Source organism: Portunus trituberculatus, chromosome 36 (assembly GCF_017591435.1).
Source record: "Portunus trituberculatus isolate SZX2019 chromosome 36, ASM1759143v1, whole genome shotgun sequence".
In the NCBI taxonomy this organism is placed as follows: Eukaryota; Metazoa; Arthropoda; class Malacostraca; order Decapoda; family Portunidae; genus Portunus; species Portunus trituberculatus.
The window spans coordinates 8,657,192-8,671,593 of NC_059290.1; the positions used below are offsets into that span (position 1 = coordinate 8,657,192).

Sequence of the window (14,402 nt, forward strand, 5' to 3'; positions counted from 1 at the left end):
GGAACCACCTCAGCTCTTTTCCATTCTACTGGTACTGTTCCATTTTCTATTGAGCATTTTATGATGTTGTATATAGGACTTGCTAGTTCTTCCCTACATTCTTTCAGTATTCTGCCTGAGACTTCATCTGGTCCCATTGCCTTCTCTTCATCCAGTTCCTTCATTAACTCTTTTATTTCAAGCTTGGTTACTTTAATCTCTTTCATATAGATTGTCTCTCTATTACCCTGTGGCCTCTCAAATTTGGATTCCTTAGTAAAGACCTCCTGGAATTTATTATTTAATAGTTCTGCCATACTTTTGGGTCTTCCACCATCCCGTTCTCTCCTTTTAACCTTTCTATTGTTTCTTTTGCCTAATTTTTCCATTTATGAATCTATAGAACAATTTTGGTTGCTCCTTACATTTTTCGACAATGTCCTTTTCAAAGTTCTTTTCCTCTTCCTTCCTCACCTTAACATATTCATTTCTTGCTGCCTTGAAGTTTTCCTTATTTGCTGGATTTCTATTTCTCCTCCACCTTTTCCATGCTCCATCTCTTTTCTCCTTTGCCCTAGCACACCTTGCATTAAACCAATCTTTCTTTCCTTCTTCTTTAGGTCTATATTTTGGGACATATTCCTGACTCCTGTTTTGTATATTTCCAAAAATAAGTTATATTTGTCTTGCATTGTCTCTGAGTTTTCCATCTCCTCCCAGTCTACGTTTTTAAAATAGTTCTTGAGATTCTCAATATCAGCCTTTCTGTAATTTAATCGGTCTCCTTTGTATGAATCGTCTCTATCTTCCTTTCCTCTTCTATATCTATTTCTAATATTGCATGGTCACTCTTTCCCAATGGGCACTTATATCTTATATCATTCATTTGTATACCCCTTGTAAAAACTAGGTCCAATCTCGCCGGCTCGTCGTTTCCTCTGAATCTTGTGCATTCCTTTACTCTCTGGTCCATCATATTGTCTATCATTAGGTTCAAGAATCTTTCTCCCCAGGCTTCTTCCCTCATACCACTTTCATAATTTTCCCAGTCCACTTCTTTACAGTTGAAATCTCCTACTAATATCACTTTTCTCCTTTCTTTAACGATTCTCATTAGACTCCTTATTGTGTCATCTATCATGTCTTTATATTCTTGATTGGTCCATGAATTTGTTTTTGGTGGCACATATGTTACAATGATTGTTAACTCTTTTTTATTAATATGCATCTTAATATACAATACTTCTGCTTTTCCTTCCCCACATTCCACTTGGTTTATCACTATCTCCTTCCTTAACATAATCATGACTCCTCCTCCTCCTTTACCCACTCTGTCTCTTCTCCATACATTATACCTATTATCCAAGTCTATTTTGATTGCCTCATTTAGTTTTGTTTCAGCCAGGCATACAATATCTGGATTTTCTTTCTTATGTAATCTCTTAATTCTAATTTACTTGATAAAACCCCGTCTATGTTCGTATACATCATTTTTAGTCTTTTGCCTTTATCATTTTTAGTTAAACTTGTTCCACTTTTTTCTCTTCCTTCTCGTTTATATACCATTTCCTTATCCTGTCTCCTAGAATTCTCCAAAAAAATGCCTTCTCCTCTTCTGACCTTTCATTATTCTTTTCCCTTACTGCTGCTGCCAGTTCATTGTATCTCTTCCTTTCTTCCTCATTTCTATTTTTCTTTATATAGATATCCTTGCAGCTTTGTTTCTCTAAGTTTTGTTGTTCTATATAATATTTCTTCTGTTGCTGCTTGTGATTTTAGTAGTGTGTGTGTGTGTGTGTGTGTGTGTGTGTGTGTGTGTGTGTGTGTGTGTGTGTGTGTGGTGGGTGGGTGCTAGTATGTTGTAGTACAGTGTGTTAATTAGCTTGCAAGTCCAGGACAGGATTTTATGGGTTACAGAGCCACTGAAACCATAGTAATCAGTTTAGCTTGGTAAATACATTCATTATGTTACCATGAGGGTGTGTGAGGCAGAGTTATACCAGCGTTCCTCAAAGGCAGGCTTCAGTGGTCACAGGAATCAACTTGTCACTTGTCTCACCAGATACCAGTTCCCTAAAAAGAGTGCACCATTAGGAGCTTATTTTGTGGCTACCTAGAGAAACTATTCTTTGTACCTGTGTACCTGACTTAGGGTAACTGGTTATGGTACAAGGCAGCGAGGCAGGTGGTGAGGCGAGGATGGCTGCGGTCATCCCTCGCCTTGCCTCACCTCAATGTGTAGCAGCAGCAGATTGTTGTCACCAAAGTGGATATGTTATGAGTCAGATTTTTAGGAATTACAAAAACAAGATGTGGTGCTTGAAAGGACAAATATTCCAGGATATTAAAAGGTAAATAATGAATAAGGTAAATTATAAGCTTTTACCAAACACTTGATGATTTTAGAATTTAAGAATTTATTGATTTTCAAGTTTCAGATTCAATTTTTTTTCCTTCAATATTTTTTCACTCTATTCACTGGCTTTTGAAATTCTTTACAAGTATTCATGAGATTCAGCCAAATATTCATAGGTAAGAAGTAATTCTGTTTATTGGGCTTATGCATGTTTTTTTTTAATCCTCAGACCATATCCCTGAGCTCTCTATCCCTCAACTTTGTTCAAATGCTGCAAGACATTGCTCAGGAAGCCAACTTTGTCGTCACCTACGTGGATATTGAGGAACTCTCAGTCTCAGGTGAGAACACTGACACCTGTGTACATTGTGGTAGTAATTATTTGTGTCATCTGACCAGTAATTCTTGTGACCACCACTAGGCTTGTATTTATCTCTCCTCCAAATATGTCAACTTCTCATGAACACTTTTAGTAGTAAATCAGTATGTTAGGTTATTTTCATCAGTAGGAAGTGGAAATATAGTTTGGCCTTTGTCTGAATTCTTAAAGTAAGTGCAGCACTGGCTGTGCCACTATCCAGTCTGTGTGAATCTCTCTCTCTCTCTCTCTCTCTCTCTCTCTCTCTCTCTCTCTCTCTCTCTCTCTCTCTCTCTCTCTCTCTCTTCTAGACATAATTTGAATTTCAAAACTTACAATTATTCCAATAAAAATGACAAATATTGAAAAGACTTTATCTAAATGGAGTTGTTTATGGTGACATTTTTTCTTCAGGTCAGCACCAATGTCTGGTGCAGCTGTCCACACTCCCTGTGGCGGTTTGTTACGGCACTGGTGCCAGCGTAAAGGAAGCTCAGTCTGCTGCTGCCCATAATGCCCTAGAGTACCTGATGATAATGACCAAAAAGTAGCTTACCTGGCAGCCCTCCAGTAGCTGCAGCACCTGCTGGGGGAACCCGAGCGCTGCCTCACAGGTACAACGAGGTGGCCAGGGCGGGGCAAGATGTAGGCTGGGGGACTGACCTAAGTGAGCAACAGAGCTTTACTTTCAGGCATTGATGAGTCTGTGTAGTTTTGTCTACAAATCTGAAGGAGCAGGCTTTTTACTGTGAGAATACTAATCAGGTGTTCATGGTTTCACTGACTCTGACCCAATAACTTAGTAAGCCGAGGATGTGCTGATGTGGAAGCGCTGTGACTGGGTTGGTGCTGTGGCTTGCTGTTATTTTGTGAGAGTTTGGGTATGGATTTGGTGTCAGTTTGCTGCTCATTTTTAAATGTGACTGGAACACACTTGAGAAGTCAGCTGGCAAGAACATCTCCCAGAAGCAGTGTTACCATGTTGACATTTCTCAGCTGGAGAAGTTATTGGGACAGAGTCAATGTCACTGACTTCAATGTTGTAAAACTCTTGCAGTGTTAGTATTTGAGTTCAACTGAAGAAATTCTTGACTTTGTTGTGGCACGTGGCCTGAGAGATTGCAAAAGTCATGTGGAATTCTTGCCGATCTGAAAAAATTGCATGGAAACTTTAAAGTAAAAAAAAAACTCGCAATACTTTTATTGCAGACAAAAAAAATGAAAAATCATTCATGTGAATGATAAAAAATGTTATTCTGAATGAGTAACAACAAAAACATAAAACTTGAACCAGATTGGTGTCTGTGGTACCTGTGGCCAGCTGGCCAAGTGATCTGTGTGGCTCATCCCTGAGAACCTATTCAATGTAGTGTTAATGCCTGGCCTGGAGCAATTACCTTGACAATTAGAACCATTCTCACTTGTAGTGCTGTGGTTACCCGTGCTGGGCATTTTATGTGGGATAGTAGCACACGTCAGGCTGGCTTGGTCTGAGGTGCCTCCTGGTGCTGAGAGGGCTGAAGGCTGCAGGAACAGAAGATGAAGGTGTTAGTTACAAAGCCTTCCCGAAATGAGGGAAGGGACTTGTTTTCAGTCGTTAATAGTGATTCTATTACATTTTTCTCAATCACTTATTAATGCTATTTGTACCATCTTATTAGCAGTTCTGCATTTAAAACTGTTTTTAATTATCATAAAGTAAAGGGACAAGACTTGTATGTAATACAGGTAATCCCTGGTATGTGATTGGGTCATTTTCCTGAAAATGCAATCATAGAGCAAATGATTGTGTAGTGAATTTAAGACTGAACAGGAAAAACAGAATGCATTCCAAGACCTTTATGTATTGTATGTGCCCCCTAAAATAATTGTATTTTAAAGTTAAATATTGTATTGAAATACAATCATTACTAGGAATGGGTAGTATTTTACCATTTGCAATATATCGTCAAAAAAATCATCCATGGTAAGAATTTTTCAGCTTTTGTTAAAAACGATAATCCCGCTGGTGACGTTGTTTGTGTGCGACCACGCATGCGCAGCGCAGCTCAAATGAAGAAGCATAACAAACATGGTGGAAGGCAGAGCTGAGAGCAAGATGTTCGTTGCTAAACGAGGCTCCAGCTTAATTACCTGGAACTGGTTTGGTTACAATAAGTCTGTCATGGAACAAACCTCTGTTATATGCAGAGTTTAAAAAAAAACTGACTACAAAGAATGGTAACACCATCAATTTGTTCCACCAGTGGTAGTAATTTTTATCGTCACTTATCATTATTGTGATAAATTTTTTAGTCCATATTACCCATCCCTAATTGTTACTTGAAATAATAATGTATGCTATAAGTGAAACAGAATTGTTATTAGGTAGTGGAGCAAACTACCTGTTTTTAAAACTGGAGCTCAGCACTGTTATTTTGCTAGTCATTTGAGACATGTACATAAATTGTCTCCTTTTGTTCTTAACACAAGATGTGGTAAATTAACAAGGTCACTCATTCACAGCCCCAGCAATGGAAACGGAGAAATTTTGGAATAAGTAGCGCAAGTAACACTTGCTACATGGCGTCACACATGTCAGCCTGGCCCCACAGACACCCTGGTTCAAGTGTCCTCTCGTTGTGTGCATCGACTATACTTTGCATAGAACTAGTGATGTTATGGCAGAGCACACGCTGGCTCACTTGGCCTCCATGTTGCAGGTCACGGCGATGGTGCTAAGGTGGACAAACTAGTACCTGACGCTCTTCACTCCCCACAGTACAATATAACCGTAGCAGACCGTTACTTCGTCGTCAAGTAATAAAAGTTAAAGTAAAAAGACAAATTATGGTGTGCATTATCACCAGACTCTGCACCATGTTTGCAAAAATGGGGTAAAAGTGAACCAGTGTGTGGCCTCCTCACCTTGAATGTACTGTAGTCTTGGCCAGGTGTAGGTCTCAGCACTGGAGTAAGTTGCCAGGGTGATGGTGGCGGTGATAGCGGCAGCGGCAGCAGGTCTGCTCTTTGGGCTGGCCTTGTGTCTTGCCTCTATCAGGGTAACAACTAGTAAATCATTTTGCTTTGAAGTGCAAAGAGTATAATTTTCACAGTACCAGCCTCCTCAACCCTTGCAAGTTACTCAGTGCTGTAACTTAAATAATGCTTTATCCAGTAAGCTGTTACGTACATTATAATTATTATCCAGTGGGCATTCATTAATTACATGCAAAGTATAGGTATTGGATGATAGCTGGCTATTGAGAATTGAGCAGCTGGTGTGCTGAGGAGTGGCAGGTCTGCCCTCCTTGCCCATCACTCGGGCGCCTCTAATGAACCTCTGAGAGACGGAGATTTATTGAAACTTGTCGCAAGTTTTTGATATGAAAGGATCAGCGGTAGCTTTTATAGATTGTAATACTAATAACTTTGTTATTGAAGTTATCAGAGGAAATGTCATTTTTATGAATTCCTTTATTAGAGGTGGATATTTCCCTCTGACAACACGAGAGAAAGAGAGAGAGCGAGAGCGAACGAACGAGTGAGTGAGAGCACCGTGCAGGTGGCTGATGCCCTAACATTGAATTGTTGACCCATGACAGTTGCTTTGTTAATACAGTTTTGCTGACTGTCTCATCACCACACAGGGTTCAGGGAGGTGGACTAGTTGCAGTGCATAACAGTGCTGATAGAGCCTCCCTTTTCCTTGCTTGGCCGTTATAATGACCCAGCTATGTCAGTGTAATGCACTCAACTTGTTAGTACCTGCCCATTGTGAGGTCATGTAAGTGTCACCCTGTGGTGTGTCAGTAACCTAACAGGAGCTACAACTCATCTTGTGTGATCTCCATCAGAACTCAATGGCAGATGTACATGTAAGTTTAGTTCAACCACTTTTCTTGGTGTAAAAGTGATACTTTTAAATGGTAATGTTTAAATAATAATGGGTGCAGTGGCATGCATGTGAAATTGTCCAACAGTGAAGTAGATCTTTGCTGTTTCAAAGTTTGTACTTTTTTCCTCGATATTGCTCATACTCTCAAAAGACCTTGCCTCTCTAGCATGAAAGTATGCGTTACATCGTGTTTCACCAAACCTTGCCATGAAGGTGGCATTAGTTAACATTAATACATATATCTATATATTATTTCACTTTACCAGTAATATCCAATGCTAGGTTGATAACATTATAAGGAAGGTTCTTTTGTGAAGCTCAGGATACTACCTTGATCAAGGGACTTCCTCCCCCATCAGCTGGGGTCCTCCAAACCATTACATGCCAAGTGCCAAACACAACAGCAAGGAGTGAGTTTTGTGCTTGATTTATCACTGTATAGTATCCTACAGTTATTGTTGCCTAAGCATAACATTTTATCTTTGCAGTTCAAGAATCATCTGTTTCGTGACATTTCATTAGTGTATATTGAGCCACCAGTTGCCAGCACACTTGCCCAGCTGGGCAGCCACCTGCATTGAGTAGACTCTACTTGAGATTCACACACAAGATGGCAAATCATCCAGACAGAGTTGTGATATAATGTAGTAAGCATTCAGTGGGAAATGTTTCAGTGAATCAGTTAACAATGTCTTGGCGTTGTGAAAGATCCAAGTTGGGGCTGCTTCCAATATGAGCCTGATGGTGCCTCATGTCACTTGCACTGACCAAGTGACTCGAGCACAACTAATCATCACTATGGCTGGGCCGATAGCTTCTGACTGAAACATAATTTTTATAATCCAATTGAAAAATATTTAATATAGAGAGACCATTCATGTTGAATGGTGTTGGCTTTGTCCCTTGACTGAGCCTCAGTGCCATGAGAACATCCAACACACAGGTAGGCCAAGCACAAAGCAAGTCTTAATGACATAACAAGGCAACTTCAATACTGTACGTGTGCTTGCTTCCACTGTTTCCAATACTTGCAGATCCTCAGATCTACCAACTAGGTAAGGAAGAACACACCGTCGTAGATCAGAAACAACAATTTGTGATGTGACACTCAGCAGGTCATGGTTTGTAGAACCTCAAATTGTGACAACTGAAGGTTTAATTAATTAATCTTCTGTGTAAAAAGTTTGACTAAACATTGTTTACAGAAAGCAATGTTATGTTGAACATTTACCTGATGGAGAACACACAAAATTTGAAAACTTAGAAAAGAACACTATCTCCTCAGTCCTTGGCATGCATGTGTGTGTTGGTGTGAAGGGAATTCTATGTAAGAGACAGACAAACAAGTGGTGTATTGTCCAAGATCCTCAAATAACAGTGTCATGTTGCATGCTGCTCTAAAGAAAAGTTTTATGTCTGATGTAAATGAAATTACACAAGACATTACCATGAGGCAGTGGGCGAGGAGTCCTCCCAAGTGTCTGGGAGAGTCGCCGTGCATGAAAACATTGTCCTGGTGCGTTGCCATCCAGTGTTGAGGTGAGCGTGTCTGCTGTTGTTAGTCTGATATTATTTCCAGAGGGAGTCACAGGTGCACCCCCTGAGGGGGCAAGACGGATGGTCCAGTGGCACCGGGACACAAGTGTTATCTGGCAAAGTCCTTGACCTTTCCAATCTTGACTCAACCTGTGAAGAAAATGTTTGATTTTGTCCAAATTGCTGTATTGAAGAAAATTTCTTATCTGGATTCATGTTTTAGAAGAAATAATTTATCTTTGCTCAATTTCTTGTAAAGCAGAAAAGTTTTACTTTTGCCCAAAATCCTCTTAAAAAGAAAATGTTTGATTTTGCATAAATAATGAAGGGAAGGTCAGTTGTGTTCCACACAAAATACAAAACTTAGTCCAAATTGGTTGGGCACAAAGAATGGTGTAACATTGTTTTTTCCATCATAATTTCCCTCTAGTGAATAGTTGGACTGTATCTCTGTGTCCATCCAATAACCTCTATTTATGTTCTGAATAAAAAAAACTTTAAAAGTATCATTTATTATTATTAACCTTTATTTTGATACTCTCATCTTAAAGCTTACTAGAAAAAAGAAATGCACAAAGGATGACAAAATACTGTAGGACATTTTGCTTCTACAACCAACATCTTCACACCACATCAAGACATACATTTTTGTACATCTTCATTCATGCTCTATCCCTTCACAACCTTCATATTACAGGTTGTGAAGTTTTATCTGTTCTATGAGATGTACCGTTACTTCTGTTCACCTTCATATACCACCCCTCCTATCAAGGGCCGCAAGTCTTACAAGTAAAAGTTTGCTGGCGGCCTCCAAACTTCTACAGCATTCAAGTCCATCCACACTTAATGACTAGTTTGACAAAGTACAGCATTCACTATCTGACACATCCTGCATTAAAGGGAAGCATTAATTCTTAATGCGTGTAATTGACTGACTGGTTGTAATGCCTGAATCAGTCACTTGTCTGTTGCTCGTGGCAAGTTGCAGTTCCACAGACTTGCATTCATTCTAACTCATGCTCAGTCGGGTCGAAATACCATATTAAGAATCCACACATTCACACCAAATTGATACCAGAGGGTCATTACAAATTGGTCTCACTGTAATCTGTGGTGCAGAAAGGTAAGTGATGAAGACAATGTTTGGTTTCTGTTCATGTCCCTAGTCATTCACGCTGTGTCTGGTGTCTGATGTACACGATGTGTGGTGAAGGTGATGGTCTTTTACACGTATTTTGGCCAGACTGAGGATGATAGAATGAATGCAAGTATGTGCAAGCTACATGCAACTTGCTATGAGCAACAGACATGAGATTCAGACGTTACAATTGAAGAGTGTAATGCTTCACTTTTCGCAACACAGAAATGTTACCTTATGCACTTGACACTAAACACCCACCCTTTACTTGGATAACCAGGGGAAGTTTGACATTCTGCCCCTTATTTCCTACTGAACACAAGCAAGTACGCAACATCTCATGTGACATAAAAGAGGAAAACTTGTGAGCATGACTAGGCTAATTCCACTGATGCCATTGTGTTGAAGAGAAAGGAAGGAACATGCGACAACATCCACAGTCCACCCACCCATCACGTGTGTTCATCAAAAAGTGTCGTGCCTTGTTAACTCCACTACCTGGCACATACAAACACGTGACAGCAACATACGAACAGCGGGGTGGACCAGTAGTGGACTTGCAGTATTTATCAGAGGAAATTATTTGGATATTTGGCTCTTAATTATCTTTCCCTTGAAGAATTAAAGCATATTCTTATCTCCCTAAACGTTGCGCACATCGCAACAGCCTAGAGTGATGACCAGAGGACAATATTTATCCCCCAGTAGGAAATAGTCTGCTGAAGCTTAAGACTCCAGAATACACATGAAAGACGCAATCACAGCCTAACACTAACTAGTAGTAGAGCCACACTCGTTACCCACACTTAGTCACCCATAACAAAGAAACATTGCATCACTTCCTTCACTTCAGAATGCCCTGCAGGAATCACAATGACCTTCACGAAACTTTACGGCGTTCGCGGAAAGAAAACCAAACTTTTTACCAAGAAAACCACTGCAATATCAAACAAGGCGTCCATCATAACCTAATTAGCAGCTCGATCCTTACTTATTTTTGGTACAAGAGGTGAAATTTGGAGACATTCTAGCTTTTCCCACCCAAAAACCCCCACCTGATCCCCATGATTATATAGGGAAGAGGAACCGAAAACAATAGAATATGGAACCGCGTTGCTCATTTTAAGGAAGGAACATCGAAATCTATAACAAAGATAGGCCTGTATTCTGAAACCCTTTGCTCTCCCATCATCACTGCTTTCCAAAGGCTCCAGTTGAAGATAATAGTGTTTTTAAGAGTATTTCTATGGTTCTGGTGATGGATTGTTAAGATTTCTAGTTTCATTAAAAGGAAAAACTATCTTGAAAATCCCCTTAGTTGCCTTTGTGGTCTTGGAAAACCGTCGTAGTGAGAAGGGAAGGCGTTTCTGAATACGGGCGTTAAAAACAGGCAAGTGCATAGGAAAGGATACAAAACAATTAAGGTGGCGCTAATCGTGATGGTGCTGCCCGTTGTAGGAAAACAAAGGAGTTGCAGACAATTGTAGTGGTGCGGTACAATAAAAAAAAAAAAAATAATAATAATAAATAAATAAATAAATAAAAATAAATAAATAAAAACTTGTACCAGGAAAAGAACAGTTTGCCGATGAGAATAGTTGTCTCGCCCCACACCCGCCTTGCACCACCCAGCAACATCACCACGGTACGTCTCACCACCACCACGGCCCGGGGAAAGAGAAGGAATTACGCCGCCACCAAGGTCTTTCTTTCTCTCATCTGCCATCTTCGGTTCACTGAGTCGAGCAGAATACGAGTGAACAGTTCTAGCTTCACGAGACACCGAATCTGGAATTAAAGTTTTAATGGAGATTCAGCTAATTTCAAGGCTGGCTATTCATTTCTGGGCAAAAAAATATGAAGTTTCTCTTTATTAATGATACACACGATGAAGTGAGAAGCAATGAATGAAGTGAATCAAACTTAACCTAACCACCGCTTTGATGGAAATATTAATGCATTTAAGTATTACCACCGAAATCACTTATTTTGCTACATTTCGCTGCTTTCTTTCTCATTATTATTAAGTTCCTTTAGGCCTTCACTAGCTTCTAAACGCAACAGCGCGGGTGGAAGCTTCCTATTATGTTTGGCGCAGGGTTGACTTACGTAGCGTTCAAAGATTCACCGAAGCTTTATCAATGGTTGTTACTGAGACTCATGGCAACAAGAATACAGACGAGTTCCCAAGAGATTAAAGTAGAAAAATTGTTAACCCGTCACTGGAAACGTAAAAAAACACCCTTGGCAACACATGTATCTTTAACTAGAGCATAGAAGCGCCGCAGAAGTGTTGCAGAATAAAAACCATGACATTGAAAGATGATAAACTAAATAAATAATAGACCTAACTAAATAAATAGAGTAAGCCTACTAGATTCCAACACCATCCTTCTCAGACCACCTACCTGCAGGACACTCGAAGGAAGCCTCACTATCTACATCCTTCTATCCTTGGCCCTCCTCCACGCCTCCTCTTCCCCCCGCGTCAGGGCGAGGGTGGCCAGGGCGCGGGCCTCCTCCGGCGTGAACCCCACCAAAGTAGTGCCGACCGCGTCCACGCCCCCGCTCTCCTGCAGGATCCGTCTGGTGAGCACGTCTGAGGGCGTGAACACGTACTGGCCACCCAGGGACTCCCGCACCTGTGGACGTGGTAGTAGTAGTAGTAGTAGTAGTAGTAGTAGTAGTAGTAGTAGTAGTAGTAGTAGTAGGTATTATTATTATTATTATTATTATTAGTGGTAGTAGAGGTATTATTATCATCATTATTATTATTATTATTATTATTATCATTAGTAGTAGTAGTAGTAGTAGTAGTTATTGGTATTATTATTATTATTATTATTATCATTAGTAGTAGTAGTAGTAGTAATAGGAGGAGGAGGAGGAGGAGGAGGAGGAGGAGGAGGAGGAGGAGGAGGAGGAGGAGGAGGAGGAGGAGGAGGAGGAGGAGGAGGAGGAGGAGTCATGTGATATTCCTTTCAACTGCTCTTTCTTTCCTACATTCCTTCCTTCCTTCTTCCTCTCCACAACCACCACCTCCTCTACTACCACCACCATGACCTTCAGCACCATTATCTCTTACCCCCCCACTTCCTCCTCCTCCTCCTCCTCCTACTACTACTACTCCTTTACGTCACTACCCGCTCTTTCCCCTCCTCCTCTTTCTGTATCATTGCCTCCTTCCTCCTCTTCCTCTTCCTCCTCCTCGCTCCCGCTCCAGCTCCTGTTCCCGGTTCTCGGTTCCCGTTCCCGTTCCTCCTCCTCCTCCTCTTCTTCCTACCTCCCAGTCAGGTAAACGTAGGTGGGCGGGAAGCAGATCCACATTGCAGGCCACCTCCACTTTTCCTTCGTGCGGGAAAGCCATGGACTGCACACCTGCGGGAAGGGATACCACACACCTGCCTTTGAGCCACCTTCAGAAACGCTTCCCTCTCTCACTGCGACCATTTAAAAAAACAGAGACGATTTGCCGAGTTCCAAAGAGTATTTTTCCTGTTGCTAATGCAGAAAAATTGTTAACATGTCACCAGAATTACAGAAAAACATCCTTTAAAACTCGTGTCACTTCAACGAGAGGCCTTTGAAAATAGTGAGGCGCGGAAATGTTTCAAAATATGCTACCTCTGATAACTTCAACCTCTACAGTACTGGGACGCACTTTTATCATAAATTGTTGGTGTGTTTAGACGATTTTATTGACATTAGGAAGGGTCTATGGAGGTCAGAAGATTAATGGCCAGTCCTCACTATTTCAACCCCTACATAAGTCTCTGAAGCTGTATAAAATCACCAAATAGTAAGCAGAATAAATATGAAAACTTTCACACACTCATAGGCTCCTATTCTCAAACCATCCTGTGCTTCACCTCCACTATTTCAAAAGGCTTTATTTAAATTTATACGAGTTTCTTATGGTGTTTTTATGGTCCTAGAGGCAAGAGTGACAAGATTTCTACATTATTAACTGGAGGAACACTTTTTGAAAACCCCGCTAATCATCTCTGTGGCCTTCGAAATAGTCGTGGTGAGAGAGCAAAGCGTTTCTGAATACGGATCTTTGTATTACACTAAAAGACTTTTGCTCCACACCTCCGCTACTTTTAAGAGGTCTAAGGTGTTTTTAAGGTTTTTAGGTGAAGTTATATAGGTTTAAATTGTGTTGTCATATTTGTAGACAGATTAATGGTTTTAGGTGAAGTTACACGATTTTTTAAGGGTGTTTTTATGGTTTTAGCTGATTGTATGGAGTTCCAAAGATGTTTTTGTGGTTCTAGGGACAAATCAATGGCTCTTAGTTAAGTAATACGGGTTCTAAGGGTGTTTTTAAGGTTCTAGTGACATTATTGGCTTTAGCTGAGGTTACACGGTTCTTTAAGGATGGTTTCTTTATGGTTCTAGTGACAGATGGATGGGTATAGTTAAAGTTACACGTGGTTTTTAAGAATATCTTTATGGTTCTGGTGACAGATTAATGGGTCTAGTCAAAGTTACATGAGGTTCTTAAGGGTGTTCTTATGGTTCTAGTGAGGATATTTAAGAATTTGCTAAGGGTGTTTATAAAGTTCTAGTGACAAAGTAAAGGCTCTAGTTATAATTACACGGATTTTAGAAGGTATTCTTAAGGTTCTAATGACAGATTAATGGCTCTAGTTGAAGTTATAAGGATCTTAAAGATGTTTTATGACTTCACTGACAGATTAACAAGACTTTATCGTTATCAACATAGATAACAGTTGTGAGAAACCGGCACGTCATCTCAGTGGCCTTGATTGCCTGCTGGTTAGATTAAAAGATAGTAACGGATAGAACGATAGACAGGTTAATAGATAGCAATAGACAAAAAAAAAAGTAGATAAAGAGGAAACTAATGATAAAGGCAGCAAACGTTTCGGCAGATGAATAAATAGAGAGAGATAGATAAATGAAAAGAAAGAGAAACATACACACATACAAATAAAAAAAAAAACAAAGAAAACGGGAAGATACACATATAGATAAAACAAACAAACAAAAACACAACAGTACTTCACAATGGCAAGAACAGAGAAATATAGAAAAAAAAAAAAAGAAAATAGGGATAAAAAATGTCAGGAAATCCAAACAACACACACACACACACACACACACACACACACACACACACACACACACACAC

At 40.1% G+C, this 14,402-nt stretch overlaps 2 protein-coding genes across 5 annotated transcripts in view; one reads left to right on the forward strand and one right to left on the reverse strand.

Annotated features, from left to right (window-relative positions):
* The window catches only part of LOC123513510 (RISC-loading complex subunit tarbp2-like), a 26,919-nt gene extending 18,307 nt beyond the window's left edge, over positions 1-8,612 (forward strand). For all 4 annotated transcript variants that reach the window (XM_045270713.1, XM_045270715.1, XM_045270711.1 and 1 more), the window contains 2 exons: positions 2,565-2,676; positions 3,108-8,612. In XM_045270713.1, coding sequence (XP_045126648.1) covers positions 2,565-2,676; positions 3,108-3,244 — 249 coding nt within the window. In that variant the 3' untranslated portion in view covers positions 3,245-8,612. The remainder of the gene's footprint in view (positions 1-2,564; positions 2,677-3,107) is intronic.
* Positions 8,603-14,402, reverse strand: part of LOC123513509 (glutamate formimidoyltransferase-like) — a 53,883-nt gene continuing 48,083 nt past the window's right edge. The window contains exons 5-7 of the mRNA XM_045270710.1: positions 12,528-12,622; positions 11,653-11,886; positions 8,603-11,032 (exon numbers count right to left, since the gene is read on the reverse strand). Coding sequence (XP_045126645.1) covers positions 11,683-11,886; positions 12,528-12,622 — 299 coding nt within the window. The 3' untranslated portion in view covers positions 8,603-11,032; positions 11,653-11,682. The remainder of the gene's footprint in view (positions 11,033-11,652; positions 11,887-12,527; positions 12,623-14,402) is intronic.